At 67.8% G+C, this 27109-nt stretch overlaps 4 protein-coding genes across 4 annotated transcripts in view; 2 read left to right on the forward strand and 2 right to left on the reverse strand.

Moving 5' to 3' along the window:
• Positions 1-3737: 3737 nt before the first annotated feature.
• On the forward strand, positions 3738-14882 carry MARS1 (methionyl-tRNA synthetase 1). Its single transcript, XM_041401243.1, has 18 exons — positions 3738-3831; positions 3915-4069; positions 4138-4250; positions 4887-5003; positions 8896-9099; positions 9542-9743; positions 10421-10495; positions 10578-10748; positions 10830-10925; positions 11008-11125; positions 11613-11826; positions 12151-12282; positions 12366-12470; positions 13676-13775; positions 13977-14060; positions 14148-14219; positions 14409-14516; positions 14612-14882. The coding sequence occupies exons 1-18, from the start codon at positions 3738-3740 to the stop codon at positions 14756-14758; spliced, it is 2307 nt and encodes a 768-aa protein (XP_041257177.1). The 3' UTR covers positions 14759-14882.
• DDIT3 (DNA damage inducible transcript 3) lies at positions 14819-15855 on the reverse strand. The gene is made up of 3 exons (XM_041401316.1): positions 15638-15855; positions 15404-15555; positions 14819-15313 (listed from the first exon to the last, which is right to left on the reverse strand). The coding sequence occupies exons 2-3, from the start codon at positions 15530-15532 to the stop codon at positions 14963-14965; spliced, it is 480 nt and encodes a 159-aa protein (XP_041257250.1). The 5' UTR covers positions 15533-15555; positions 15638-15855; the 3' UTR covers positions 14819-14962.
• Positions 15856-16445: 590 nt separating this feature from the next.
• On the reverse strand, positions 16446-25240 carry DCTN2 (dynactin subunit 2). The gene is made up of 15 exons (XM_041401245.1): positions 25185-25240; positions 23960-24101; positions 21244-21249; positions 20154-20250; positions 19981-20042; positions 18450-18548; positions 18169-18329; positions 17895-18042; positions 17744-17809; positions 17607-17645; positions 17428-17505; positions 17225-17296; positions 17020-17122; positions 16852-16943; positions 16446-16758 (listed from the first exon to the last, which is right to left on the reverse strand). Exons 1-15 carry the CDS (start codon positions 25238-25240, stop codon positions 16672-16674), a joined length of 1308 nt encoding a protein of 435 aa, XP_041257179.1. The 3' UTR covers positions 16446-16671.
• Positions 25241-25388: 148 nt separating this feature from the next.
• The window catches only part of KIF5A (kinesin family member 5A), a gene marked incomplete at its 3' end in the record, with an annotated part of 22847 nt that continues 21126 nt past the window's right edge, over positions 25389-27109 (forward strand). The window contains 1 exon segment of the mRNA XM_041401246.1: positions 25389-26068. Within this exon segment, the coding sequence (XP_041257180.1) occupies positions 25940-26068 (129 nt within the window).

Consider the following 27109-nt stretch of genomic DNA (forward strand, 5'->3'; position numbering starts at 1 on the left):
ATCCCATGATCCCATGATCCCATGATCCCATGGATCCTTCCCATCATCCCATGATCCCATGATCCCATGATCCCATGATCCCATGATCCCATGATCCCATGATCCCATGGATCCTTCCCATCATCCTATGGATACATCCCATCATCCCATCATTCCTATCATTCCCATCATCCCATCATCCCCATGATCCCATCATCCCATCCCATGGATCCATCCCATCATCCCATCATTCCCGTCATTCCCATCCCATGGATCCCATCCCATGGATCCCATTATCCCATCCCTGTTCCCATCCCGTGCCAGTTCTGATCCCATTTCCAATCCCATTTTCCCATTATCCATCCCATGGATCCATCCCATCATTCCCATCCCATCATTCCCATCTCATTATCCATCCCATGGATCCCATCCCAGTTCCCATCCCATTACCTCGTTATCCTCTTATCCTGTTATGCCACTATCCCGTTATCCCATCCCCACTATCCCATCCCCGTTATCCCGCTATCCCATCGCTGTTATCCCGTTATCCCATTCCCGTTATCCCGTTATCCTGCTATACCATTCCCGTTATCCCATCCCAGTTATCCGTTATCCTGCTATCCCATTCCCCTTATCCCATTCCTGTTATCCCATCCCCACTATCCCATCCCCGTTATCCTGCTATCCCATCCCTGTTATCCCACTATCCCATTCCCGTTATCCCGTTATCCTGCTATCCCATTCCCGTTATCCCATCCCCGTTATCCCATCCCCATTATCCCATTATCCTGCTATCCCATTTCCCTTATCCCATTATCCCACTACCCCATGCCCGTTATCCCATCCCCGTTATCCCGTCCCTGTTCCCATCCCCGTTCCCATCCCGGCCATGGCGGCTCCGCAGCCGCGTCCCCGTTGCCATGGCAACCTCCCGCCCGCTCTCTCGCGAGACTTAGGCGCTAGTCCAGATGGGCGTGTCCTGGGCGGAGCTAACACCGGCGGCCCCGCCCCCGGCCGCGGCCCCTCCCGCCGTGCCCCGCGCGGCCCCGCCCTGTCCCTGATCCTGTCCCTGTCCCTGTCCCTGATCCTGTCCCTGTCCCTGTCCCTGATCCTGTCCCTGTCCCTGTCCCTGATCGTGTCCCTGTCCCTGTCCCTGTCCCTGATCCTGTCCCTGTCCCTGTCCCTGATCCTGTCCCTGTCCCTGTCCCTGATCCTGTCCCTGTCCCTGTCCCTGATCGTGTCCCTGTCCCTGTCCCTGTCCCTGTCCCTGCCCGCAGAGCGGTCTCAGGGCCCCGGGCTGGAGCTGCAGCTGGAGCTGGACAGCGGCACGGTCCTGTTCTCTCCCAACGCCATCTGCCAGTGAGTCCGGCCGGGGGGAGCCCCCGCAGCGCCCCGAGCCCTGCCCCAGAGCCCCCAGAACCTGCCCCAAACCTCCCAGAACCTGCCCCGAGCCCTGCCCCAGAGCCCCCAGAACCTGCCCCAAACCTCCCAGAACCTGCCCCGAGCCCTGCCCCAGAGCCCCCAGAACCTGCCCCAAACCTCCCAGAACCTGCCCCGAGCCCTGCCCCAGAGCCCCCAGAACCTGCCCCAAACCTCCCAGAACCTGCCCCGAGCCCTGCCCCAGAGCCCCCAGAACCTGCCCCAAACCTCCCAGAACCTGCCCCGAGCCCTGCCCCAGAGCCCCCAGAACCTGCCCCAAACCTCCCAGAACCTGCCCCGAGCCCTGCCCCAGAGCCCCCAGAACCTGCCCCAAACCTCCCAGAACCTGCCCCGAGCCCTGCCCCAGAGCCCCCAGAACCTGCCCCAAACCTCCCAGAACCTGCCCCGAGCCCTGCCCCAGAGCCCCCAGAACCTGCCCCAAACCTCCCAGAACCTGCCCCGAGCCCTGCCCCAGAGCCCCCAGAACCTGCCCCAAACCTCCCAGAACCTGCCCCGAGCCCTGCCCCAGAGCCCCCAGAACCTGCCCCAAACCTCCCAGAACCTGCCCCGAGCCCTGCCCCAGAGCCCCCAGAACCTGCCCCAAACCTCCCAGAACCTGCCCCGAGCCCTGCCCCAGAGCCCCCAGAACCTGCCCCAAACCTCCCAGAACCTGCCCCGAGCCCTGCCCCAGAGCCCCCAGAACCTGCCCCAAACCTCCCAGAACCTGCCCCGAGCCCTGCCCCAGAGCCCCCAGAACCTGCCCCAAACCTCCCAGAACCTGCCCCGAGCCCTGCCCCAGAGCCCCCAGAACCTGCCCCAAACCTCCCAGAACCTGCCCCGAGCCCTGCCCCAGAGCCCCCAGAACCTGCCCCAAACCTCCCAGAACCTGCCCCGAGCCCTGCCCCAGAGCCCCCAGAACCTGCCCCAAACCTCCCAGAACCTGCCCCGAGCCCTGCCCCAGAGCCCCCAGAACCTGCCCCAAACCTCCCAGAACCTGCCCCGAGCCCTGCCCCAGAGCCCCCAGAACCTGCCCCAAACCTCCCAGAACCTGCCCCGAGCCCTGCCCCAGAGCCCCCAGAACCTGCCCCAAACCTCCCAGAACCTGCCCCGAGCCCTGCCCCAGAGCCCCCAGAACCTGCCCCAAACCTCCCAGAACCTGCCCCGAGCCCTGCCCCAGAGCCCCCAGAACCTGCCCCAAACCTCCCAGAACCTGCCCCGAGCCCTGCCCCAGAGCCCCCAGAACCTGCCCCAAACCTCCCAGAACCTGCCCCGAGCCCTGCCCCAGAGCCCCCAGAACCTGCCCCAAACCTCCCAGAACCTGCCCCGAGCCCTGCCCCAGAGCCCCCAGAACCTGCCCCAAACCTCCCAGAACCTGCCCCGAGCCCTGCCCCAGAGCCCCCAGAACCTGCCCCAAACCTCCCAGAACCTGCCCCGAGCCCTGCCCCAGAGCCCCCAGAACCTGCCCCAAACCTCCCAGAACCTGCCCCGAGCCCTGCCCCAGAGCCCCCAGAACCTGCCCCAAACCTCCCAGAACCTGCCCCGCTGCAGGTGAGTGCCCCGGTGTGTCCCCGGTGTGACCCCGGTGTGCCCCCGGTGTGACCCCGGTGTGTCCCCAGTGTGTCCCTGGTGTGCCCCCGGTGTGACCCCAGTGTGTCCCCGGTGTGCCCCCAGTGTGACCCCAGTGTGACCCCGGTGTGTCCCTGGTGTGCCCCCAGTGTGACCCCAGTGTGACCCCAGTGTGTCCCCAGTGTGACCCCAGGGCTCTGCTCCCTGTGATCCCGATGTCACCCCGGTGTGTGCCTGAGGCTCGGGGCTCCCTGTCCCCAAGATGTGACCCCACTGTGCTGTGTCCCCCGCCGTCCCCCCTGTTATGTCCCCAGTGTGACCCTTGCTGTCCCCCCTGATGTGACCCCTGCCGTCCGCTGATGTGACCCTGTTATGTTCCCTCTGTCCCCTGGTGTGACCCCGCTGTGTCCCCCCGCTGTGACCCTGCTGTCCCTTGCTGTGTCCCCTCGCTGTGACCGCGCTATCCCCCCACTGTGACCCCGTTATGTCCCCACTGTGTCCCCTCGCTGTGACCCTGCTGTCCTCGCTGTGTCCCCCCGCTGTGGCCCCGTTATGTCCCCGCTGTGTCCCCTTGCTGTGACCCTGCTGTCCCTCGCTGTGTCCCCTCACTGTGACCCTGCTGTCAGTTCACACTCCCGGTGTCCCCCAGTTCACACTCCCGTGCCCTCCCAGTACCCCCAGTTTGTCCCAGTTTGTCTTTATTCCTCCTACATGGCACTCCCAGTGCTCGCAGTTCACACTCCCAGTCCCTTTCAGTGCCCCAGTTCACAGCCATGTCCCTGTGTCCCCAGGACGCCGCCTCGGTGGCTGACGTGGTGGTGTGGGGCAGCCTGTTCCCAGTGCTCCAGGACGACGCCAGTCTGCCCAGTAAGAGCGGGCTGGGGGTGGCTCGGGGGGGGCTGGGGGGTCCCAGCCGGGCCGGGCTGACCCCCCTGACCCCCCGTGCCCAGGTGAGCTGCGGGTGCTGCGCCGCTGGCTCGGCGCCATGTCGGCGTGGGAGCCGTGCCGGGCCGCGGCCGCGCTGCTGCCGGAGGCGCTGCCGGAGCTCCGGAACCACCTGGGCCAGAACCCCCCGGCCCTGCCCGGCCCCCGCCACCAGCCCCAGGTGCGACCCCGCCCCGGGGGGAGGCCGGGGGGCGCGTGGGAGCAGCCCCCCTCACCTGGTGCCCGCAGGAGGAGGAGAGCCCCGAGCGGATGCTGACCGACGACGACATCGCCGCCGCCGTGGAGATCTGGGCACGGGGCCCCGCGGCACTGCCCCCGCCCCGGCAGCCACGCACGCCCGTGTGAGTGTGTGTGTGTGTGTGTGTGTGTGCCCAGGTGTGTGTGCCCAGGTGTGCTCACCTGTGTGAGTGTGTGTGTGTGTGTGTGTGTGTGTGTGTGCCCAGGTGTGCTCACCTGTGTGTGTGTGTGTGAGGGCTGGGCCGAGTTTTTTTCTTGCCCGAGGAGCGGCACATGTAAACTGAAGCCCAAAGTCCCCCGCGCACGCGTGTGCGTGTGTGTGTGTGTGTGTGTGCGTGTGTGTGTGTGTGCGCGGGTGTGTGTGCCCAGGTGTGCTCACCTGTGTGTGTGAGTGTGTGTGTGTGCCCAGGTGTGCTCACCTGTGTGTGTGTGTGTGCCCAGGTGTGCTCACCTGTGTGTGTGTGTTCAGTTGTGCTCACCCGTGTGTGTGTGTGTGCCCAGGTGGCACTCACCTGTGTGAGCGTGCCCAGATGTGCTCACCTGTGTGAGTGTGTGAGCCCAGGTGGCACTCACCTTTGTGAGTGTGCCCAGGTGTGCTCACCTGTGTGAGTGTGCCCAGGTGTGCTCACCTGTGTGTGTGTGTGTGTGTGTGTGTGTGCCCAGGTGTGCTCACCTGTGTGAGCGTGCCCAGGTGGCACTGGGGGTGCGGGGGGCGCTGCTCTGACCCCCCCTCCTGGCAGGTTACCTGTGGAGGGCGAGAGGAACGTGCTGATCACCAGCGCGCTGCCCTACGTCAACAACGTCCCTCACCTGGGCAACATCATCGGCTGCGTGCTCAGCGCCGACACCTTCGCCAGGTGAGGCTGCGGGGGCTCCGCGGGGCTGGGGCTGTGCTGCCCGCGCGGGTGGGGCAGCTGGGGCAGCTGTGACAGCTGTGACAGGTGTGAAAGCTGTGACAGCTGTGACAGGTGTGACAGGTGTTACAGCTGTGACAGGTGTGACAGGTGTGACAGGTGTGCACTGGTGGGGGCTGTGCTGCCTGCCCAGGTGTTACAGGCGTGCCCCTGGGGGCTGTGCTGCCTGCCCAGGTGTTACAGGCGTGCCCCTGGGGGCTGTGCTGCCTGCCCAGGTGTTACAGGCGTGCCCCTGGGGGCTGTGCTGCCTGCCCAGGTGTTACAGGCGTGCCCCTGGGGGCTGTGCTGCCTGCCCAGGTGTTACAGGCGTGCCCCTGGGGGCTGTGCTGCCTGCCCAGGTGTTACAGGCGTGCCCCTGGGGGCTGTGCTGCCTGCCCAGGTGTTACAGGCGTGCCCCTGGGGGCTGTGCTGCCTGCCCAGGTGTTACAGGCGTGCCCCTGGGGGCTGTGCTGCCTGCCCAGGTGTTACAGGCGTGCCCCTGGGGGCTGTGCTGCCTGCCCAGGTGTTACAGGCGTGCCCCTGGGGGCTGTGCTGCCTGCCCAGGTGTTACAGGCGTGCCCCTGGGGGCTGTGCTGCCTGCCCAGGTGTTACAGGCGTGCCCCTGGGGGCTGTGCTGCCTGCCCAGGTGTTACAGGCGTGCCCCTGGGGGCTGTGCTGCCTGCCCAGGTGTTACAGGCGTGCCCCTGGGGGCTGTGCTGCCTGCCCAGGTGTTACAGGCGTGCCCCTGGGGGCTGTGCTGCCTGCCCAGGTGTTACAGGCGTGCCCCTGGGGGCTGTGCTGCCTGCCCAGGTGTTACAGGCGTGCCCCTGGGGGCTGTGCTGCCTGCCCAGGTGTTACAGGCGTGCCCCTGGGGGCTGTGCTGCCTGCCCAGGTGTTACAGGCGTGCCCCTGGGGGCTGTGCTGCCTGCCCAGGTGTTACAGGCGTGCCCCTGGGGGCTGTGCTGCCTGCCCAGGTGTTACAGGCGTGCCCCTGGGGGCTGTGCTGCCTGCCCAGGTGTTACAGGCGTGCCCCTGGGGGCTGTGCTGCCTGCCCAGGTGTTACAGGCGTGCCCCTGGGGGCTGTGCTGCCTGCCCAGGTGTTACAGGCGTGCCCCTGGGGGCTGTGCTGCCTGCCCAGGTGTTACAGGCGTGCCCCTGGGGGCTGTGCTGCCTGCCCAGGTGTTACAGGCGTGCCCCTGGGGGCTGTGCTGCCTGCCCAGGTGTTACAGGCGTGCCCCTGGGGGCTGTGCTGCCTGCCCAGGTGTTACAGGCGTGCCCCTGGGGGCTGTGCTGCCTGCCCAGGTGTTACAGGCGTGCCCCTGGGGGCTGTGCTGCCTGCCCAGGTGTTACAGGCGTGCCCCTGGGGGCTGTGCTGCCTGCCCAGGTGTTACAGGCGTGCCCCTGGGGGCTGTGCTGCCTGCCCAGGTGTTACAGGCGTGCCCCTGGGGGCTGTGCTGCCTGCCCAGGTGTTACAGGCGTGCCCCTGGGGGCTGTGCTGCCTGCCCAGGTGTTACAGGCGTGCCCCTGGGGGCTGTGCTGCCTGCCCAGGTGTTACAGGCGTGCCCCTGGGGGCTGTGCTGCCTGCCCAGGTGTTACAGGCGTGCCCCTGGGGGCTGTGCTGCCTGCCCAGGTGTTACAGGCGTGCCCCTGGGGGCTGTGCTGCCTGCCCAGGTGTTACAGGCGTGCCCCTGGGGGCTGTGCTGCCTGCCCAGGTGTTACAGGCGTGCCCCTGGGGGCTGTGCTGCCTGCCCAGGTGTTACAGGCGTGCCCCTGGGGGCTGTGCTGCCTGCCCAGGTGTTACAGGCGTGCCCCTGGGGGCTGTGCTGCCTGCCCAGGTGTTACAGGCGTGCCCCTGGGGGCTGTGCTGCCTGCCCAGGTGTTACAGGCGTGCCCCTGGGGGCTGTGCTGCCTGCCCAGGTGTTACAGGCGTGCCCCTGGGGGCTGTGCTGCCTGCCCAGGTGTTACAGGCGTGCCCCTGGGGGCTGTGCTGCCTGCCCAGGTGTTACAGGCGTGCCCCTGGGGGCTGTGCTGCCTGCCCAGGTGTTACAGGCGTGCCCCTGGGGGCTGTGCTGCCTGCCCAGGTGTTACAGGCGTGCCCCTGGGGGCTGTGCTGCCTGCCCAGGTGTTACAGGCGTGCCCCTGGGGGCTGTGCTGCCTGCCCAGGTGTTACAGGCGTGCCCCTGGGGGCTGTGCTGCCTGCCCAGGTGTTACAGGCGTGCCCCTGGGGGCTGTGCTGCCTGCCCAGGTGTTACAGGCGTGCCCCTGGGGGCTGTGCTGCCTGCCCAGGTGTTACAGGCGTGCCCCTGGGGGCTGTGCTGCCTGCCCAGGTGTTACAGGCGTGCCCCTGGGGGCTGTGCTGCCTGCCCAGGTGTTACAGGCGTGCCCCTGGGGGCTGTGCTGCCTGCCAGGTGTTACAGGTGTGCCACCTGCAGGTGCTGCCAGGTGCAGCAAACCTCGCTGGGACCAGCGGGTAGTGGGGGGATGGGATAATGACAAGGGGGTGGCTGGGAGGTTGTTGGGGGGTTTGTGCTATCTGCACACCTGTGCAGGTGTGACAGGTGTGCTCCCTGCAGGTGTGACAGGTGCCCACACACAGGTGTCACAGGTGTCCATGGCCAGGTGATAGAGGTGCCGCTGCAGGTGTGATAGGTGCCCGTACACAGGTGTGACAGGTGTGTCCCCAGAGGTGTGACAGGTGTGCCCTGCAGGTGTGACAGGTGTCTCTGCAGGTGTGATAGGTGTCCATACATAGGTGTGACAGGTATGTCCCCAGGAGTGTGACAGGTGTGCCCTGCAGGTGTTACAAGTGCCCATGCCCAGGTGTTACAGGTATGTTCCTTCAGGCATGGCAGGTGTCCATGCTCAGGTGTGACAGGTGCCCCCATATCTGTGACAGCTGCCCACACACAGGTGTGCCAGGTGTTCAGCCCCAGGTGTGCCAGGTGCTCCAGAGGTGTGCCAGGCACCCCAGAGGTGTGCCAGGTGCCCACATACAGGTGTCCCCAGCGCTGAGCCCAGATTTGCCAGGTGCTGAGCCCCAGGTGTGCCAGGTGCCCCAGAGGTGTGCCTGGTGCTGAGCTCAGGTGTGCCAGCTGCTCAGCCTCAGATGTGCCAGGTACCAAACCCAGGTGTGCCCAGTGCTGAGCTCAGGTGTGCCAGTTGCTCAGCCTCAGATGTGCCAGGTACCAAACCCAGGTGTGCCCGGTGCTGAGCTCAGGTGTGCCAGCTGCTCAGCCTCAGGTGTGCCAGGTGCCCACACACAGGTGTGCCCAGTCCTGAGCCCCACAGCTGTGCCCGGTGCCAAGCCCTAGAGGTGTGCCAGGTGCCCCAGAGGTGTGCCCGGTGCTGAGCCCAGGTGTGCCAGGTGCCCCAGAGGTGTGCCCGGTGCCGAGCCCAGGTGTGCCCGGTGCTGAGCCCAGCTGTGCCAGGTGCCCCACAGCTGTGCCCGGTGCCGAGCCCTAGAAGTGTGCCAGGTGCCAAGCCCAGGTGTGCCCGGTGCCAAGCCCAGGTGTGCCAGCTGCTCAGCCCCACAGCTGTGCCCGGTGCCAAGCCCAGCTGTGCCCGGTGCCGAGCCCAGGTGTGCCCAGTGCCCAGCCCAGCTGTGCCCGGTGCCGAGCCCAGGTGTGCCCGGTGCTGAGCCCCAGAGGTGTGCCCGGTGCCAAGCCCAGCTGTGCCTGGTGCCGAGCCCAGCTGTGCCCGGTGCCGAGCCCAGGTGTGCCCGGTGCCGAGCCCAGCTGTGCCCGGTGCCAAGCCCAGCTGTGCCCGCTGCTCAGCCCCAGGTGTGCCCGGTGCCGAGCCCAGGTGTGCCCGGTGCCCAGCCCAGCTGTGCCCGCTGCTCAGCCCCAGGTGTGCGCAGGTACTGCCGCCTGCGGCGCTGGAACACGCTGTTCGTGTGCGGCACGGACGAGTACGGCACGGCCACGGAGACGCGGGCGCTGCAGGAGGGGCTGAGCCCGCAGGAGCTCTGCGACCGCTACCACGCCCTGCACGCCGACATCTACAGCTGGTTCCACATCTCCTTCGACCACTTCGGCCGCACCACCACGCCCCAGCAGACCAGGTGAGCCCCAGGCGAGGTGAGCCCCAGGCCAGGTGAGCCCCTGAGGACCAGGTGAGACCCCAGACCAAGTGAGCCTGTGAGGGCCAGGTGAGCCCCAGGCCAGGTGAGCCCGTGAGGACCAGGTGAGGCCCCAGCAGACCAAGTAAGCCCCCAGACCAGCTGAGCTGCTAAGGGCCAGATAAGCCCCCAGAGCAGGTGAGCCCCTCATAACCAGGTGGACCCCCCGACCAGGTGAGCCCCAACAAGCCAGGTGAGCCCCTGGTGCCCAGGTGAGTCCCTGGTGCCCAGGTGAGTCTCTGCAGGCCAGGTGAGCCCCTGGTGCCCAGGTGAGCCCCTGGTGCCCAGGTGAGCCCCTGCAGGCCAGGTGAGCCCCTGGTGCCCAGGTGAGCCCCACCTGCACCGGGGGTACCTGTGGCTAGCGTGGCCTGCCCTCCCTGGCCAGGATCGCCCAGGACATCTTCCAGCGCCTGCTGGCCCGGGGCTTCCTGCTGCAGGACACGCTGGAGCAGCTCAGGTGCGAGAGCTGCGGGCGGTACCTGGCCGACCGCTTCGTGGAGGGCACCTGTCCCTTCTGCGGCTACGCCGAGGCCCGCGGGGACCAGTGCGACAAGTGCGGCAAGCTCATCAACGCCGTGGAGCTCAAGGTGGGCCCGCAGCCCCGGGGACCCCCGCTGCACCTGGGGGACCCCCCACTTCCCCTCACAGCTGGAGACCTCCCTAATTCCATCTTCACTCCTTGCCCCACTTCCCGGGACCCCCCACTCCTTCTTTGGGGACCCCCCACTTCCCCTCACGGCTGGAGACCTCCCTAACTCCACCTTCACTCCTTGCCCCACTTGCAGGGACCCCCCGCTCCTTCTTTGGGGACCCCCCACTTCCCCTCACCTTTGGGGACCTCCCTAACTCACCCTGGGCATTCCCCTCCCACTTTTGGTAACATCCCTTGCCCCACCTGTGAGTACCCCCCAGCTCCACTTCTGGGGACCTCCTACTCCATCTTTGGGGACCCCCCACTTCCCCTCACCTTTTGGGGACCTCCCCAAATCACCCTGAGCCTTCCCCTCCCACTTTCGCCTCTTGCCTCACCTGTGGGGACCCCCACTCCACCTTTGGGGATCCCCTCACCTTTGTGCACCTCCCTAACTCACCATGGGCATTTCACTTTTGGTAAAGCCCCTTGCCTCACCTGTGGGGACCCCCCACTTCCCCTCACCTCTGTGCACCTCCCTAACTCCACTCCCACCCCTTGCCCCGCCTGTGGGGACCCCCACTCCACCTCTGGGGATCCCCCCCCACACTGGGGACCCCCGTTTGCCCCCAGAACCCCCAGTGCAAGCTCTGCCACGGGACCCCGGTGGTGTCGCCCACCCAGCACCTGTTCCTGGACCTGCCCAAGGTGAGCTGCAGCCCTGGGGCAGCGGTGAGGGGGGCACGGGGCCCCCCAGGTGGCCCGGGTGTCCCAGCTGTGTGTCCCGCAGCTGGAGGGGCGGCTGGAGGCGTGGCTGGAGCGCACCTGGGCCGCGGGTGAGTGGACGGCCAACGCGCGGCACATCACGCGCACCTGGCTGCGCGACGGGCTCAGGCCGCGCTGCATCACCCGCGACCTCACCTGGGGCACGCCGGTGCCCCTCGACGGCTTCCGTGACAAGGTGGGTGCCCCCCGTGGCCCCGGGTGCCCCTGCTGGGCGCTGCCCGCTGCGCTCACCTGCTCAGGTCCCGCCCTCCCCCAGGTGTTCTACGTGTGGTTCGACGCTCCCATCGGGTACCTGTCCATCACGGCCAACTACACCGAGCAGTGGGAGCGGTGGTGGAAGAACCCCCAGCAGGTGGGAGGAGGCAGGTGCTGGTGAAGGGGGGACAGAGCAGGACGCTCGGCTGACGTCTCCACCTGTCCCCGTTACCTGCCAGGTGGAGCTCTACAACTTCATGGCCAAGGACAACGTCCCCTTCCACAGCGTCGTGTTTCCCTGCTCGCTGCTGGGCGCCGACGACAACTACACTCTGGTGAATCACCTGATCGCCACAGGTACGGGCCCAGGTGTGGGGAGCCCCAGGTGGGAGGGGTCCCCGGGTATTGGGGAGCCCGAGGTGTTGGGGATCACAACATCGGAGCGGTCCTCAGGTGTTGAGGAGCCCCAGCTGTGAGGGGTCCCTGCATGTGGGGATCCCCAGGTGTGAGGGGTCCCCAGGTGTTTGGGAGCCCCATGTGTGAAGGGTCCCTTGGTGTGGAGATCCCCAGGTGTGGGGAGCCCTAGCTGGGAGGGGTCCCCAGGTGTGGGGTCTCTGGGTGAGGGGATCCCCAGGTGTGAGCAGTCCCCAGGTGTTGGGGATCCCCAGGTGTGAGCAGTCCCCAGGTGTTGGGGATCCCCAGGTGTGAGGGTCCCCATGTGTTGGGGATCCCCAGGTGTGAGGGGTCCCCAGGGATGGGGGCTCCACCCTCCCTGTGTCACACCTGGGGCCGTTACCTGCCTGGGAGGGGCCAGCTCCCCACGGCAGGGCTCACCTGTCCCCAGAGTACCTGAACTACGAGGATGGGAAGTTCTCCAAGAGCCGGGGCGTGGGCGTGTTCGGGGACATGGCCAAGGACACCGGGATCCCGGCCGACGTCTGGCGCTTCTACCTGCTGTACCTGCGGCCCGAGGGCCAGGACAGCGCCTTCTCCTGGGCCGACCTCCTGCTCAAGAACAACTCGGAGCTGCTCAACAACCTGGGCAACTTCATCAACAGGTAGGGACACTTCTGGGGAGGAGGGCTGGGCCACAGCTGTGCTCACAGCTGTCCCCAAACTGTTGCCAGGCTGTGCTCACAGCTGTCCCCAAACTGTCCCCAGGCTGTGCTCACAGCTGTCCCCAAACTGTCCCCAGGCTGTGCTCACAGCTGTCCCCAGCCTCTCCCTGGGCTGTGCTCACACCTGTCCCCAACCTGTGCCCAGAATGGGTCACCTGTCCTCAGGCTGTGCTCACACCTGTCCCCACCTGCCCCCAGGCTGTGTTCACACCTGCCCCCAGCCTGTCCCCAGCATGGGCTCACTCCTGTCCCCACTGTCCCCAGGGCTGGCATGTTTGTGTGCAAGTTCTTTGGGGGCACCGTGCCCCCCATGGCGCTCACGGCCGAGGACCAGCGGCTCCTGGCCCGGGTCACGCTGGAGATGCGCCAGTACCACCAGCTGATGGAGAAAGTCCGGTGGGTCCTGGGGGTCCCAGAGCCCGGGGAGGGGGGGTGCAGAGCCTGCCCTGCAGGTGCTCAGCCCCCCCGTGCCCCCCCAGCATCCGCGACGCGCTCAGGTGCGTGCTCAGCATTTCCCGCCACGGCAACCAGTACATCCAGGTGAACGAGCCTTGGAAGCGCATCAAGGGCGACGAGAAGGACAGGTGGGGACGGATGGGGCACCTGGGGACAGGGAGGGGGCACTGGGGGCGCTGGAGGGGGGCACAGCCACGATCCGAGGGGGTACAGGGTGACTGGGGTGCCATGGAGGGGTCCCCACTCCAGGAGGCTGGCACTGATGGGGGCACAGGGCAGGGATGGAGTGAGGCCAGGAGTGGGGGGACACTGGGAGGTCCCTGGTCACAGGCACTGAGTGGCAGGGCACGGGGGTGTTCCTGAGGGCCCCTCCCATGGGCAGTGACCGGGGAGGGGGGCGAGGGCGGGACACGGGGGGCACAAGGGACACTGAGGCACTGCGCTCCCCCAGGCAGCACAGGCACATGGCCTTGGGGGTCACCGAGCATGTCCCTGCCCCAGGGGGTCACTGGTCAGGGAGGGTCACAGAGGTGGCACTGAGCATGTCCCCAGCCAGGCAGTGAAGGACACAAGAGGGTCACTGAGCAGGGAGGGGTCAAGGACATGGGGCACAAGGGACACTGAGGCACTGCGCTCCCCCAGGCAGCACAGGCACATGGCCTTGGGGGTCACCGAGCATGTCCCTGCCCCAGGGGGTCACTGGTCAGGGAGGGTCACAGAGGTGTCACCGAGCGTGTCCCCACCCCAGGGGGTCACAGAGGTGTCACCAAGCATGTCCCTGCCCCAGGGGGTCACCGAGCATGTCCCCAGCCAGGCAGTGAAGGACACAAGAGGGTCACTGAGCAGGGAGGGGTCACAGAGGGGTCACCGAGCTTGTCCCTGCCCCGGGGGTCACAGAGGTGTCACCGAGCTTGTCCCTGCCCCAGGGGGTCACCGAGCATGTCCCCACCCCAGGCAGTACAGGCCACGGGGGTCACTGAGCAGGGAGGGGTCACAGAGGGGTCACCGAGCATCCTGCCCCAGGGGGTCACCAAGCAGGGAGGGTCACAGAGGTGTCACCGAGCGTGTCCCCACCCCAGGGGGTCACAGAGGTGTCACCAAGCATGTCCCTGCCCCAGGGGGTCACCGAGCATGTCCCCAGCCACACAGTGAAGGACAGAAGAGGGTCACTGAGCAGGGAGGGGTCACAAAGGTGTCACCGAGCGTGTCCCCGCCCCAGGGGGTCACAGAGGTGTCACCGAGCGTGTCCCCGCCCCAGGGGGTCACAGAGGTGTCACCGAGCGTGTCCCCGCCCCAGGGGGCACAGAGGTGTCACCGAGCGTGTCCCCCCCAGGCAGCGCGCAGGGACAGTGACCGGTGTCGCGGTGAACGTGGCGGCGGCGCTGGCCGCGCTGCTCCAGCCCTTCGTGCCCGGGGTCAGCGCCGCCATCCAGGTGTCACCGAGCGTGTCCCCGCCCCAGGGGGCACAGAGGTGTCACCGAGCGTGTCCCCGCCCCAGGGGGCACAGAGGTGTCACCGAGCATGTCCCCCCCAGGCAGCGCGCAGGGACAGTGACCGGTGTCGCGGTGAACGTGGCGGCGGCGCTGGCCGCGCTGCTCCAGCCCTTCGTGCCCGGGGTCAGCGCCGCCATCCAGGGCCAGCTCCGCATCCCCCCGGAGCGCTGCGGCCTCGGGCCCGGCCTCACCTGCACCCTGCCCGCCGGGCACCGCGTTGGCACGGTACGGCCGGGGGAGGGCAGGGCAGGCCCTGCGGGGGTGGCACCCGCGGGTGCTGACCCCCAGGTGTGACCCCTCTGTCCCTGCCAGGTGAGCCCCCTGTTCCAGAAGCTGGAGCCTGAGCAGGTGGAAGCCCTGCGCCAGCGCTTCGGGGGAGGGCAGGTGAGTGGGGGCTCAGGTGCCCCCCCACTTCGGGCACCTGCAGCCCCACCCTCCCTGTCCCTCCCCTCCCCATTCCCAGTCCAAAGGTGCTGCTGCAGAGCCCCAGGTAACGCCAGGTGCTGCCCCAGGTGAGCTGCACCTGCCTGGAATAGGAGTGAGGGGGGCTTGGCCCATCTCTTCCTCTTCCAGGCCAAACAGCCCCCCCCAGCCTCAGCCCCCCCTGCACCCCCCAACACCTCAGCAGCTCCAGGTGACCCCAAACTGATCCAGGAGCTGACGGAGCAGGTGGCCAAGCAGGTGAGGGGGCACAGGGCACGGGACACACACTGTCATACCTTGAACCCTCCCCGAATCCTCATCACAGCCTCAAATCCTCCCTCCCACCTGTCCAGGGCAACCTGGTGAGGCAGCTGAAGGCTGCCCAGGTGGAGAAGGCCCAGGTGGACGCCCAGGTGGCCAAACTGCTGGAGCTGAAGCAGCAGCTGGCACTCGCCGAAGGCCGGAGCCCCGAGGTCCCCAAGGGCAAGCGGAAGAAGTGACCCCAGCACCCGGACCGGGACACCCTGAGGGGTTCCAGTAACCAAACTGGGCCGCGCGGGTTGTGGTCGGACGCGTGTAATAAATGACAAAGAGCTGTACAACGGCGTGGAGCAGCTGCATCCACTTGTCTGTCCCAGTGTCCATCTGTCCATAGGGCTGTCCCCGCGCTCCGGCGGGCAGCAGAGTCCGTGTCCCGGCAGGGGCTACACCTGGCGCAGGTTGACGATGCGGTCGATGAGCGCGGCCCGGGTGCGCTGCACCTCGCTGCTGAGCCGCTGGATCTCGGCGCGGAGCCGCTCGTTGTGCGCCGTCAGCTCCCGCACCCGCCGCTCCCCGTCCCGCTGCCGCGGAGCCCCGGCGCCGCCGCGCCGCTTCCTCCGCGTCCCCCGCGCCTTCTCCTCTTCCTCTTCCGCCTCCTCGGCGGGGCCCGGCCCGCTCCCGCCGGGGGTCGCGGCCGGGGGCTCCGCCGGAGCCGCTCCCTCGGGCCCCAGCAGCTGCAGCAGCTCCTCGGCCAGAGCCAGGTCCAGCCCGCAGCCCCCCGGGCCCGGCTCCACCTGCGGAGGGAGCGGAACCGGGGCCGGTGATGGAGCGGGGGCCGCGCCCCGCGCCCGCCGCCCCGGGGGCGCCGCCGGCCCCGCGCTCACCTGCTCGGGCCCCCAGGCGGGGGCGGGCCCGGGGGGGTCCGCCGCCCGCACCTCCTGCAGGTCCTCGTACCAGCCGTCCAGCTCCCAGCCGGGGGGGCCGCCCGGCCCCCACAGCCCCTCGGCCGCCATCGTCACCTCGGGCCCGGCGCGGGCTGCGGGACGGAGCGAAGGACGGGAACGGAGTGAGGGGGAGCGGGGCGGGACCCCCGGCAGCCAAAGGGGGCGGCCCCTTACCTGCTCTCAGGTGTGGTGGTCGGCGAGGACACACTTTCTCCTCGATGCCTGGGGAAGGAGAAGGGGGTGCTCTTAGGAGGGGTGACCCCCGAGGGGGGGCTCGCCGGGGCTCGGGGCCCCCGTCCCGCGGAGACAGCTCCGGGCGCTCCGGCTCCCCTCGGCCAGCGGCCCCCGTGCCCCCCGGGCTGCCCCCCCCGCTCCGCTCGCTGCCCCCTGCTCATCCTCGTCCGCATCGTCCCGCGCTGCGCCCAGCCCCCCGCGCCGCGCCGCTTTAACTGCAGCCTGACGCAACGCTCGCGCCGGCGGCAGCCAATGGGCGCGCGGGATGCGTGACTGGCAGGAGAGCGCCAAGCAATGGGAGAGCGGCGGGGGCGGGACGAGCGGCACCGCCTAGCGCGAGGGAGGGGCGCGTGGGGGGTCACGCGGGGATGATGCAATGGCGGGAAATGGGCCACGCCCCCCAGCGGACAAGGGGCGAGGGGCGGGGCTTGGCGGGAATGGGCGGGGGCGACGGGGAGTGGGCGGGGCTTCGGTGCCACCGGGTCTCCGGGTCCTGGGGGCACTGGAGCTGGGAGGGATGGCGGGACTGGGGGGGGCTGGTGCCATGGGGGTGCTCTGGCTGTGGGTGGGGGGCTGCAGGACCCGTGTGAGGGTTGGGGACACACCCGGGACCCCTCCCCTGTCTGTGGGTCCAGCTGCCCCCAGCCCCTCATCCTTGTGGGGGTCCCACAGGTTCCCCTCGTGTCCCCCCCAGTCCCCAGTTTGGGGGGCCCGCTCCTGCCCCCCACCAGAAATGCTGACACACACCCCGGGAGCCGAGCTGTTTATTGGGGTACGGGGGGACCAGACACCCACAGCTGGGGAGGGAGCGGGGGACAGGCAGGACCCCCGTGGGGACAGGGACAGAGGACGGGGGGCCGAGCCAGGGTATTTACAAGCAGCAGCTGGGACCTGCGGGGGGTCACAGGGCCCAGGGGGTCCTGGGGGGGCACGGGGATGTCCTCAGGGGAGCCCCGGGGGTGTCCTGGGGCCTTTCACTTCTGCAGCCGCTTGATGCGGGCGTCGATGTCGGCAAAGTTGTCCTCGACGATGGCCAGGTTGTCCTTCATGGTCTTCTGCACCTGGGGGGGCAGGGGGATGGGTGAGGGGGGGATGGGGTGATGGAGCAGGCGGGGTGGGGTGACAGGGGGCAGTGGGGGGCCAGGGGGACCCACCTCAGCCAACAGCACCGCGTTGTCCTTGAGAGCGCCCGCGATCTCCTGCTGCGTCGTGTCCAGGTGCACCAGCACCTGCCCGAACTGGGTGGCTGCAGGGGGACACACCTGAGTGCTGGGGAGGGCAGTGACCCCCACCAGGTGTCCCCCAGCCCCCCCGGCCCTCACCTTGCTCGTGCAGGTCCCTCAGGGTCACCAAGCGCTGCACCACGTCGGGCAGGGCGCTGGCCACGGCGTCCCAGCTCTGCAGCGTCTCGTACAGCTGGTGGATCTGGGGGGCAGCAGTGGGGGGTCAGCACAGCCTGGGGGGTCAGCACAGCCTGGGGGGGCTTTTCTGGATCCCCTCCTAGCCTCTGGGCCTCACAGCCCATACCTTGCTCTGGGTGTCAGCGTCCTGCACCGTGGCCTTGTGCTTGGCGATCTCGTTCACCTTCCCCAGGACGCTCTGGTGTGGGGGGAGAAAAACCCTGAATCCAGCAGTGGGCCCCAAATCCAGTAATGCCTCCCCGTTTCAGCAGTGCCCCCCAATTTCAGCAGTGCCCCCCAATTTCAGAAGTGCCCCCCAGCTCCCCTCACCTGCAGCCGAGCCTCCACCTGGTCCAGCACAGCCACGTCCAGAACGTTCACCTTGGCCTGCAGCACCTGCACCGTGTCCTGGGGAGGGGGGACAGGTGAGGGGGGTACAGCAGCCCCCCCAAAGCACTGAGGGCAGGGGGGGGCCAGGGGTTCCTCCAAATCCCTCTTGCCCAACTCACCATGAGACTGGAGCCCTTCAGCCCCACCAGCAGTGGGTTCTGTGGGGGGAAATGGTGTCAGTAGGGGCAGATGAAGGACGGGGGCAGGAAAGTGGCAGGAGGGAGGCAGGGCAGCCCCCCCTCACCTGGGCACTCACCTGGCTGTCGGGCTCACACCTCATGGCCGCCTCCAGCTGTGCCAGACGCTTCTCCAGCTCCGACACCTGCGGGGTTTGGGTGAGGTGCTGGTCCCAGGTGTGGTGTCCCCCTCCCCAGGACACCCCTGCGGGGCCAGCAGCCCCCGCTCACCTTGGCAGACTGGGCAAACTGGTCCTGCTCCGGCCTCCAGTAGAGCTCGAAGGTGACAGCATCGCCGGCAGGGGGGGCGGCCCGCGCGGGGCCCTTCCCCGCCGTGGCTTTGCTGCACTTGGCCACCTCCAGCTGCTGCAGCAGCCGCCTGGGGACAGCCAGGAGGGGACAGGGTGGGCACAGCGACAAGGCAGGCAGGGGACAAGCTGGAGGGTCCCTGTCCCACCACACGGGGACGCTGCCATGCTCCCCCGGGGTGGTGTCCCCCACTCACTTGGCCAGGGCACCCTCGGGATCAGCAAAGTCGACGGCAGCACCGGGGCCCAGAACCTTCTCCAGGTGGGAGCTGAGCAGCTGCTGCTTCAGCACCTCCACCTGCCTGGCCAGGGCCATGGGCGTCAGCTCCTCCTCAGCCCCCGACTCCTTCACTGAGCTCTGGGGACACACAGGGGCCGTGTCACCCCCGGGACACACCCTGGGACAGGTGAGGGCTCACCTGTGCACACAGGTGCTGTGTCACCCCCAAGCCCTGCCCCAGGACAGGTGGGAGCTCACCTGGATCTGCTCCACGTCTCGGAGCAGCTCCTGCACCTCGTGCTGCAACCTCTGGAATCGCTGCTGCGGCGTCTCCTTGGCACCAAGACCCTCACCCAGCTGTGGGACAAATGGGTTGGGGGGCTCACGGGGGGCTGGGGGGCTCACAGGGGGTCAGGGGAGCTCATGGGATGGTGGAGGGGTCATGGTGGTTCAGGGGCCTCAGAGGGGTCAGGGGGCTCAGGCGTCTCATGGAGTGCTCAGGGATCTCATGGTGGTTCAGGGGTCTCACAGAGGTCAGGGGGCCCAGAGGGGTCAGGGGTCTCACAGAGGTCAGGGGGCCCAGAGGGGTCAGGGGTCTCACAGAGGTCAGGGGGCCCAGAGGGGTCAGGGGTCTCACAGAGGTCAGGGGGCTCAGAAGGGTCAGGGGTCTCACAGAGTTCAGGGGGCTCAGGGGGTTCACAGGTGCTGGCAGCACCTGGCATCAAGCAGGAGCAGGTGAGGCCTGCAGGGACAGGTCAGAGCAGCCTCAGGTGACAGAACCTCAGGTGGCACCTAAAGGGAACCTGATGGGGCCAGTGGGGCAGGGCAGGAGCAGCCCAGGACAGTCCTGAACCCACAGGGAGAGGGGCTGCACTGGAGCTCATCTTCATCCTCACGGAGCTCCTCATCTTCACACTCCCCATCTTCATCCTCATGAAGCTCATCTTCACCCCCATGGAACTCCTCATCCTCACCCACATGAAGTTCCCCATCACCACCCCCATGGATCTCCCCATTTCAGTGCCCACAGAGCTCCTCCTCCTCTTCCTCCCCCTCCTAACCCCAGGCTCTAAAGCTGTGGGGTGGCTCTGGGTGGTGGCATGTCCCCCGTGGAATGTGGGGGTTCCCTGGCCCTTGCTCAAACCCAGCTGTTCCCAGAGATACCCTGAACTGGACTGGCCTGACAGACCAGCCCAGGGGACACAGATGTCACCCCCTCCCAGCAGGCCAAGAAGGAGCCAGGTGACCCTCAGCCACCTTCTCCCCTCTGGCCCTGGGTGACAGGGACTGCAGCCCACCCTGAGGCCCCTGGGAGGGTCCTGAGGGACCAGAGGAACTGGGACAGCCCAGGGAATTGGGGTGACAACTCCAGTCAGTGAGGGGACAGGCAGGGCCCTGCTGGGGAAACAGCCCAGCACCAGGACATGATGGGTACCCAGGAAAGGCCCGGGGGCCTGGGGGACACCCAGCTGAACATGAGCCAGCCAGGATTACCTGGGACCCCCAGGACCACCCCCAGATCCACCCTGGGACTCCCAGCTCCAGCCAGGACTTGGTGACCAGTGCTGTCCTGAGCACCCTCGGGGGTCTGTGGTGGGGACAGGGGCTCCCAGCATGGCAGACTGGGATGGACTGGGCAGAGACCAGCACGGTGCTGGTGGAGCTGGCACACGGCTCCTGTGAGGCTAGGGGCTGCAGCAGGTGACCCCGGGGGTCCCAAGGGACCTGTGGCACCCAGGGGTGCCCCAAGCACTGCGTGGGGAGGGAGGGGTGCCCCTTGCCCACTCACCATCTCATACTCCCCAGCCTCGTAACCCGTTGTCCGCGTGCGGCCGATGCGGTCAGAGAAATCTGCAAGAGGCAGAGGCGGGTGTGACCCAGCCCAGCTCGGGGGGCTCAGTGTCCCCGTGGTCCCCCGGCTCATGGCCAGCCCCCCTGGCCCCCCCGAGCTCCCCAGCTCACCCACACCCTCCGTGCCCAGGCGCTTGTCCCGGAACTTCTCGTAGGCAGCGTTGGGGTTGATGATCAGGTGCTCCACGCTGGTGCTGCTCAGCTCCTCCTGCACACGGAGCCACGTCAGGGACAGGGACACAGTGTCCCCAGACTGCCACCACCTCCCCCGGCACGGACAGGGATGGGGACAAGGGAGCCCCAGGGCTGCCACCACCCCCAGCACACGGCGTGGCTGGCCTGGTCCTCCCCAGGACACAGGCGCAGGCCCCAGGGCAGCCCGGTGAGGGCTCTGCTGGCAGTGATGTGGCATGTCCCCAAGGGTCCAGGGTGGGGACAGCACACCCCCAGACTGGCCTGGCCCAGAGGGAGGTACTCTCAAGAGTCTGGAGTGGGGATGTTGGACCCCTGGTGCAGTGTGGGGACATCAGACCCAAGCTTGGCCCAGCGTGGTGGCACTGGACTCTGGTGACACTGGGCCCTGGTCTGGCCCAGCCCAGCAGGCAGGGCTCCCCCAAAGACGTGTCAGGACTTTGGGCCCCTGGCCTGGCCCAGCTCAGGGACCCCCAAGGTTCAGCCTATCCCAATCTGTGGAACATTCCAGCAGCCCCTGGCCAGGACCAGGACCCATTGCTGGTCCCTCCAGGATGACCCCTGTCCCCATGGGACTGTCGCTGTCCCCAGCTGTGTTTTGGCAGGACAACCTCCTCCCCAGGGTGACCCCCGGCCCCCTGGGGCTGTCACTGCCCTCTGGCTGCCTTTTGGGCTGATTAGGGAGGCAGTGGGGGGCACAGGCCCCCAGACCCCCAGACCGGGGGCGGTGCCCTGTGCCAGGCAGGGTGGGCACAGCCGGTGTGTGTCCCTTGCCCCCTGCTGCCATCAAGGGGTCCCCAGCTCAGCAGGGCTCTGGGGGGACCCAAAGGACCCCCGTGTGCCCCTGTGCAGCCCCCCAGGCTCTGGCCCGGGTGGTTTCAGGGCCCTGGTTTGCTGCGGGCAGTGAGAGCGGCGGGAGCAGCGCTGGCAGCGTTAGGGGGCTGCGGTGGGTGGCAGCGGGTGACAGTGGCTGAGGGACAGTGACAGCGGCCGGGAGACGGGCGCTTACCAGCTCCTGGCGTTTCCCAGAGGTGAGAAAGTCAGAGCAAGGTTAGAGAGGGGAGAGAGAGACAAAATCCGCGTTAGAAGGTCCGGCCCGCGCTCGCCGCCCCCCGAGGGCTGGGGACCCCTGCGGGACAGGGAACCCCACGGGCTGGGGACCCCCGAGGGCTGGGGACCCCTGCAGGATGTGGGGCAGTGGGACAGACCCGGGGCAGCCGGGGATGGGGGCAGCAGGGCCGTGCTCTGGAGGGGAGCAGGACGTGGCCAGAGTTTGGGGGATCACCCCCTAACTCCTCTCAGCAGCTCCAGCTCTTCCCCGGTGCTCCCCCACAGGACCCCAACACTCAGGGGGACCCCCAGAGCCCCCAGGGAGCCTGGGGGGGCTCTGAAGGGCCAGGAGCTGCCCCAGCCCAGCAGCTGCCCCATGCAATGCTGGCAGCAGAGAGGGGGCTCAGCACGGCCCCCCCATGCCCAGGCAGGGTCCCCAGGGCAATGAGACCCAGCCCGGGGGGCCTGGGGGGTCCCGGGGGTCCCAAGGCCAGGTGGGCAGTGCGGGCGGCAGGCAGAGGATGCAGAGGGCAAGGCAGAGCAGGGGGGCAGTGCAGGGCACCCCAAAACCCCCAGAGGGGACAGCGCTGGGACCCCCATGCACATGCAGCAGTGCCCCCCCATGCACCCCAAAGCAGGGCCGCGCTTACTTGTGCAAACTGAGTCCAGGCCAGGCGGGAGCGGGGGGGAAGCGGGGGGAGCCCTGGTCAGTTTGGGGGGCTCCCCGAGGGGGAGGAAGGACCCCCCAACACCCCAGAGCTGGTGAAGGGTTCCCCGAGGCAGGAGGGGCTCAGGACCCCCCATCTGTCACCTCCCCCCACAGTAAGGGCCACATGTCACCTCATGACTGGGTCCACTTTGGGCTCAAACCCCTGTTTCAGCCCATCGTGCTGCCCTGGCTCTCATGGGGGGGGGTCTCTTTGCCCCCCTCAGGATTTGGGGGTACCTGGTGGGCCCTGCTCCATGCCAGGGATCTGTGCCAATCTGCCAGACCCCAAAAACACCACTGGCACTGATGGTAGAGGGCAGGTGTTGCACCCCCTGCACCCCCAAGGCCTGGCACCCCCTCACTGGCTCGGGGGGCACCGAGTCACCCCTCGGGCTGTGACCCCTGAACCCCCACTGTCCTCCCCAGCACAGCTGGGGGTCACCCCACAGCCCCGGGGGTCCCCTGAGCCCCACCAGGATGGATCCCTGTCACTGCACACTGAATTCTCTGTGCAGCCACCCCTAAGAATGGCCTTAGCCCAGGCTGGGGACCCCCCACTACTCACAGCAGGTTCAGGGGGTCCCCCTTGTTCCCCTCGGGGTGGGGTTGGGGAACTGGCAGCCCCTTTCTCTTGGGGACAAGGACAGCAAGGACAGGGACACCCAGCCCGTGTAGGGGAGGCTGTGTGCTGCTCTCCCCTTCCTGCCCCCAAAGCACAGGCAGGGTGCCACAGGGGGATGGGGGCTACACTGCAGGGGACACTGTCACTGTGAGGGGACATTGGGAGTGCAGGGGGACACTGGGACTGTAAGGGACACTGTCACTGTGAGGGGACATTGGGAGTGCAGGGGACACTGTCACTGTGAGGGGACATTGGGACTACAGGGGGACATTGGGACTGCAGGGGACACTGTCACTGTGAGGGGACATTGGGAGTGCAGGGGGACACTGGGACTGCAGGGGACACTGGGACTGTAGGAGACACTGTCACTCTGAGGGGACACTGGGAGTGCAGGGGGACACTGGGACTGTAGGGGACACTGTCACTGTGAGGGGACACTGTCACTGTGGGGGACACTGTCACTGCAGGGGACACTGTCACTGTGGGGGACACTGTCACTGCAGGGGGACACTGTCACCGTGGGGGGACACTGTCACTGTCACTGCGGGGGACACTGTCACTGCAGGGGGACACTGTCGCCGTGAGGGACACTGCCACTGCAGGGGGACACTGTCACTGTGAGGGGACACTGTCACCGGGGGGGACACTGTCACTGCAGAGGACACTGTCACTGCGGGGGACACTGTCACCGTGAGGGACACTGTCACCGTGGGGGACACTGTCACTGTGGGGGACACCGTCACCATGGGGGGACACTGTCACTGTGGGGGACACTGTCACTGCAGGGGGACACTGTCACTGCAGGGGGACATTGGGACTGTGGGGGACACTATCACTGTGGGGGGACACTGTCACTGTGGGGGACACTGTCACTGCAGGGGGACATTGGGACTGTGGGGGACACTGTCACTGTGGGGGACACTGTCACCGTGAGGGACACTGTCACTGTGGGGGGACACTGCCACTGTGGGGGACACTGTCACCGTGAGGGACACTGTCACTGTGGGGGGACACTGCCACTGTGGGGGACACTGTCACCGTGAGGGACACTGTCACTGTGGGGGGACACTGCCACTGTGGGGGACACTGTCACCGTGAGGGACACTGTCACTGTGGGGGGACACTCCACTGTGGGGGGACACTGTCACCGTGAGGGACACTGTTGCCATGAGGGGACACTGCCACTGCAGGGGAACATTGCCCCCGTGGGGTGACGTGTCACTGTGCAGGATGTGCTGCTGGGTGCGTGGGAGCCGGTTCCCTGCCACGGTGCCAGTCCTGGGGGTCCCGGGGGTCCCGGGGGTCTGCTCCAGCTGCTGCTGCTCCCCCCTGGCCGGGCCTTACCGCCTCGAACTCGGCCTGGTCATCCTCAGGCAGGTCACTGGTCTCGTACACGTCGGGCTCGTTGCGGGCCTGCGGCACCAGGGGCTGTGCTGAGACCCCCACGGCGGCCCCTGACCCCCACACCTCATCCCCATGGACATCTCTGAAGGGTCACGTCTCCCTCTGGACACCCCAATGTCCCCACAGCCCTTGCTGACTGTCCCTGCTCCCCCAAAAGCACTCGAACACCGCAGTGTCCCCCCAGCACCCCGACTCACGGCCCCTGTCCCCTGCTCCACGTCCCACTTCCCAGTCACCCCAAACACACGGGGTGCCCCCACCCCCCCGGGACCCGTGTTCCCCCCACAGACAGACCCACAGACAGACAGCTGCTCCCTGGCAGCCCAAGCCCCCTCCCATTCCTACAGACACCCCAAACATTGCCACCCCCACACCCCACTGACCCCTCAGCTCACCCCCAGATCTTCTCAGAGACCCACAGCCCCTCAAGTTCCCCAAATCCCCCTGGTCCCCAGACCCTGTCAGTCATTCCAATCTCAGACATCCCAAACTGACTCGATCCCTGCAGCCCCTCAGCCCCCCCAGTGCCCTCAGACCTCCTCAGGACCCCTGATTCCCCCAATCCCCTCAGATCCCCCCAAAACCCTTGGAACCCCCATCCCCTGCCAGTGCCTGCAGATCCCCAAATCCCTGCAGGTTTCCTCGGATCCTGCAGATTCCCCCAGATCCCCTCACCACCCTGAGACCCCGCACAGCACCCTCAGATCCCCCTGGCCCACTCTGGCCCTCTCAGAGCCACCCTTCTCCCACGTCCCCAGTCCCTGCATGTCCCACTGGTTCCCTCACTGTTCTGAGACCCCCTGGCCTCCTCAAACCCCCGGCCCCTCAGACCCATGGGGGGACAATGGGGGAGACAGGGGACACACGGACACGGGTAGGGCCCGGGGGCACAAAGGGGACACACCGGGGGTGAACAAGGGACGGGGAACGGGGGGCGACACAGAGGGGGACACACGGGTGAGGGCACACGGGGATACACACGGGGACACACACGGGGGGCACACGGGGGGACACAGGGTTCAGATGTGGGGACACACGGGTGAGACACGGGGAGACACGAGGGGGGCACAGGGGCACACAGTGAGGGGACACACGGGGGACACATGAGGGGCACATGGGGGGTCGCAGGAACGGGGGACACGGGGGGACACCGGGCCCGTCTCACGGGTAGGGGCACACACAGGCCGGGTGGCACTGGGGGGCACCGTGGGGGTGTCCCATAGTGCGCTGCACTTCTCACCCGCGGGGGACCCCCGGGGTCAGCTGCGGACCCCCCCGCCGTGTTTGGGGGGTCACACGGAGCGGGGGCCGGGCAGAGCCCCCGGCGTACCGGGGGATGAGTCAGGAGCGCGGGCTTCCCGCGGGGGGGGGGGGGCCCCCCCCCCCCCCCCCGCCGGTCCCGGGGCTGCAGTGGCGACAGCAGCGGTCACAGGAGCGGCGACAGCGGCAGCTGCGGAGCGTCAGCCCCGCCCGGCGCCGCCTCCCGCATCCTGCAGCCCGCAAGGCGCATCCCCGAGCAGCAGCATCCTGCATCCCTGAGCTGCATCCTGGGCAGCAGCATCCTGCATCCCTGGGTACCACCCGCAGCCCTGGGTACCACCCTGCAGTGCTGAGCAGCATCCTGCATCCCTGAGCAGCATCATTCTGCATCCCTGGGTACCACCCGGCATCTCTGAGCTGCAGCATCCTGCATCCCTGAGCGGCATCCTGCACCCCTGGGTACCACCCGGGCAGCATCCTGCATCCCTGAGCAGCGGCATCCTGCATCCTTGAGCATCATCCTGCAGCCCCGGGTCGCGCTCAGCATCCCCGGCTGCCATCCTGCCCCCCGGTGCCAGCTGTCCCTCAGGCTGTGAGCAGCGCCCCGGGTGACCCCCCCAGCCTCGTTGCCCCCCCGTGTGAAGCCCCCCGAGCCCCGGCATGGCCGAGCCCAGCTCCGAGTGCAGCATCAAGGTCCTGTGCCGCTTCCGGCCGCTCAACCAGGCCGAGATCCTGCGGGGGGACAAGTTCCTGCCCGTGTTCCAGGGGGACGACAGCGTCGTGGTGGGGGTGAGTGACAGCGGGACCCCCGCGGGGGGAGGAGGGGGGCAGGACCCCCACTTTGGGGGCAGATCCCGCTCTGGGGGGGGGGGAGCGCTGCTGGGTGTGGCCGCTGCCCCCCGGGACTCTCCCCATCCCCCCCACCTTTCCGAGGCTCCCAGCTCTCCCAGTTTACCCAGTATCCCATTCCCAGTTTACCCAGTACAACACTCCCAGCTCTCCCAGTTTACGCTGCGGAGCCCCGGGGGGGGCGGGGAGAGCGGGGGCGCGGGCTGCTGGCACCGGCTGTCCCCGTGTCCCCGAGCCCCCCGTGCGACCCCACGGCCGTCTGTCCCCATGGCCGTGTGTCCGTGTGTCCCCGTGTTTGTGTGACCCCGTGTCTGTGTGTCCCCATGTCCCCGTGTCCGTCTCTCCCCATGGCCGTGTGTCCCTATGGCTGTGTGTCCGTCTGTCCCCGTGTCCGTCTGTCCCCGTGTCCGTCTGTCCCCATATCTGTCTGTCCCCATGTCCCCGTGTCTGTGTGTCCCCGTGTCCGTGTGTCCCCATGTCTGCGTGTCCGTCTGTCCCCACGGCCCAGTGTCCATCTGTCCCCATGTCCCTGCGTCCGTCTGTCCCCATGTCCCTGCGTCCGTCTGTCCCCGTGTCCATTTGTCCGCATGTCCCCGCGTCCGTCTGTCCCGAGGTCCCCGTGTCCCCGCGTCCCCATGTCCATCTGTCCCCATGTCCATCTGTCCACATGTCCCCTTGTCCGTCTGTCCCCGCGTCCCCGTGTCCGTCTGTCCCCCTGTCCATCTGTCCCCGTGTCCCCGCTCAGCACCGGGGCCTGGACAGCTCCCGGGGGTGGGGGGTGCACGGGGTGTTCTCCGGGGGTCTCTGGGCGTGCAGGGGGATCTGGGGGTGTCCGACTGTCTATGGGCGGCTCTGTGGGAGGCCTGGGGGGTCCTTGGGGATCTAGGGGGGGTCTGAGGGGTCTGTGGGGTCTGGGGGGTCCACAGAGGGACTGGTAGGTCTGCAGGGTCTGTGGGGCAGCTAAGGGGTCTGGGGGGCTCA

The sequence above is a fragment of the Onychostruthus taczanowskii genome, unplaced genomic scaffold (assembly GCF_017590055.1).
Source record: "Onychostruthus taczanowskii isolate IOZ18803 unplaced genomic scaffold, ASM1759005v1 scaffold188, whole genome shotgun sequence".
Classification (NCBI taxonomy): domain Eukaryota; kingdom Metazoa; phylum Chordata; class Aves; order Passeriformes; family Passeridae; genus Onychostruthus; species Onychostruthus taczanowskii.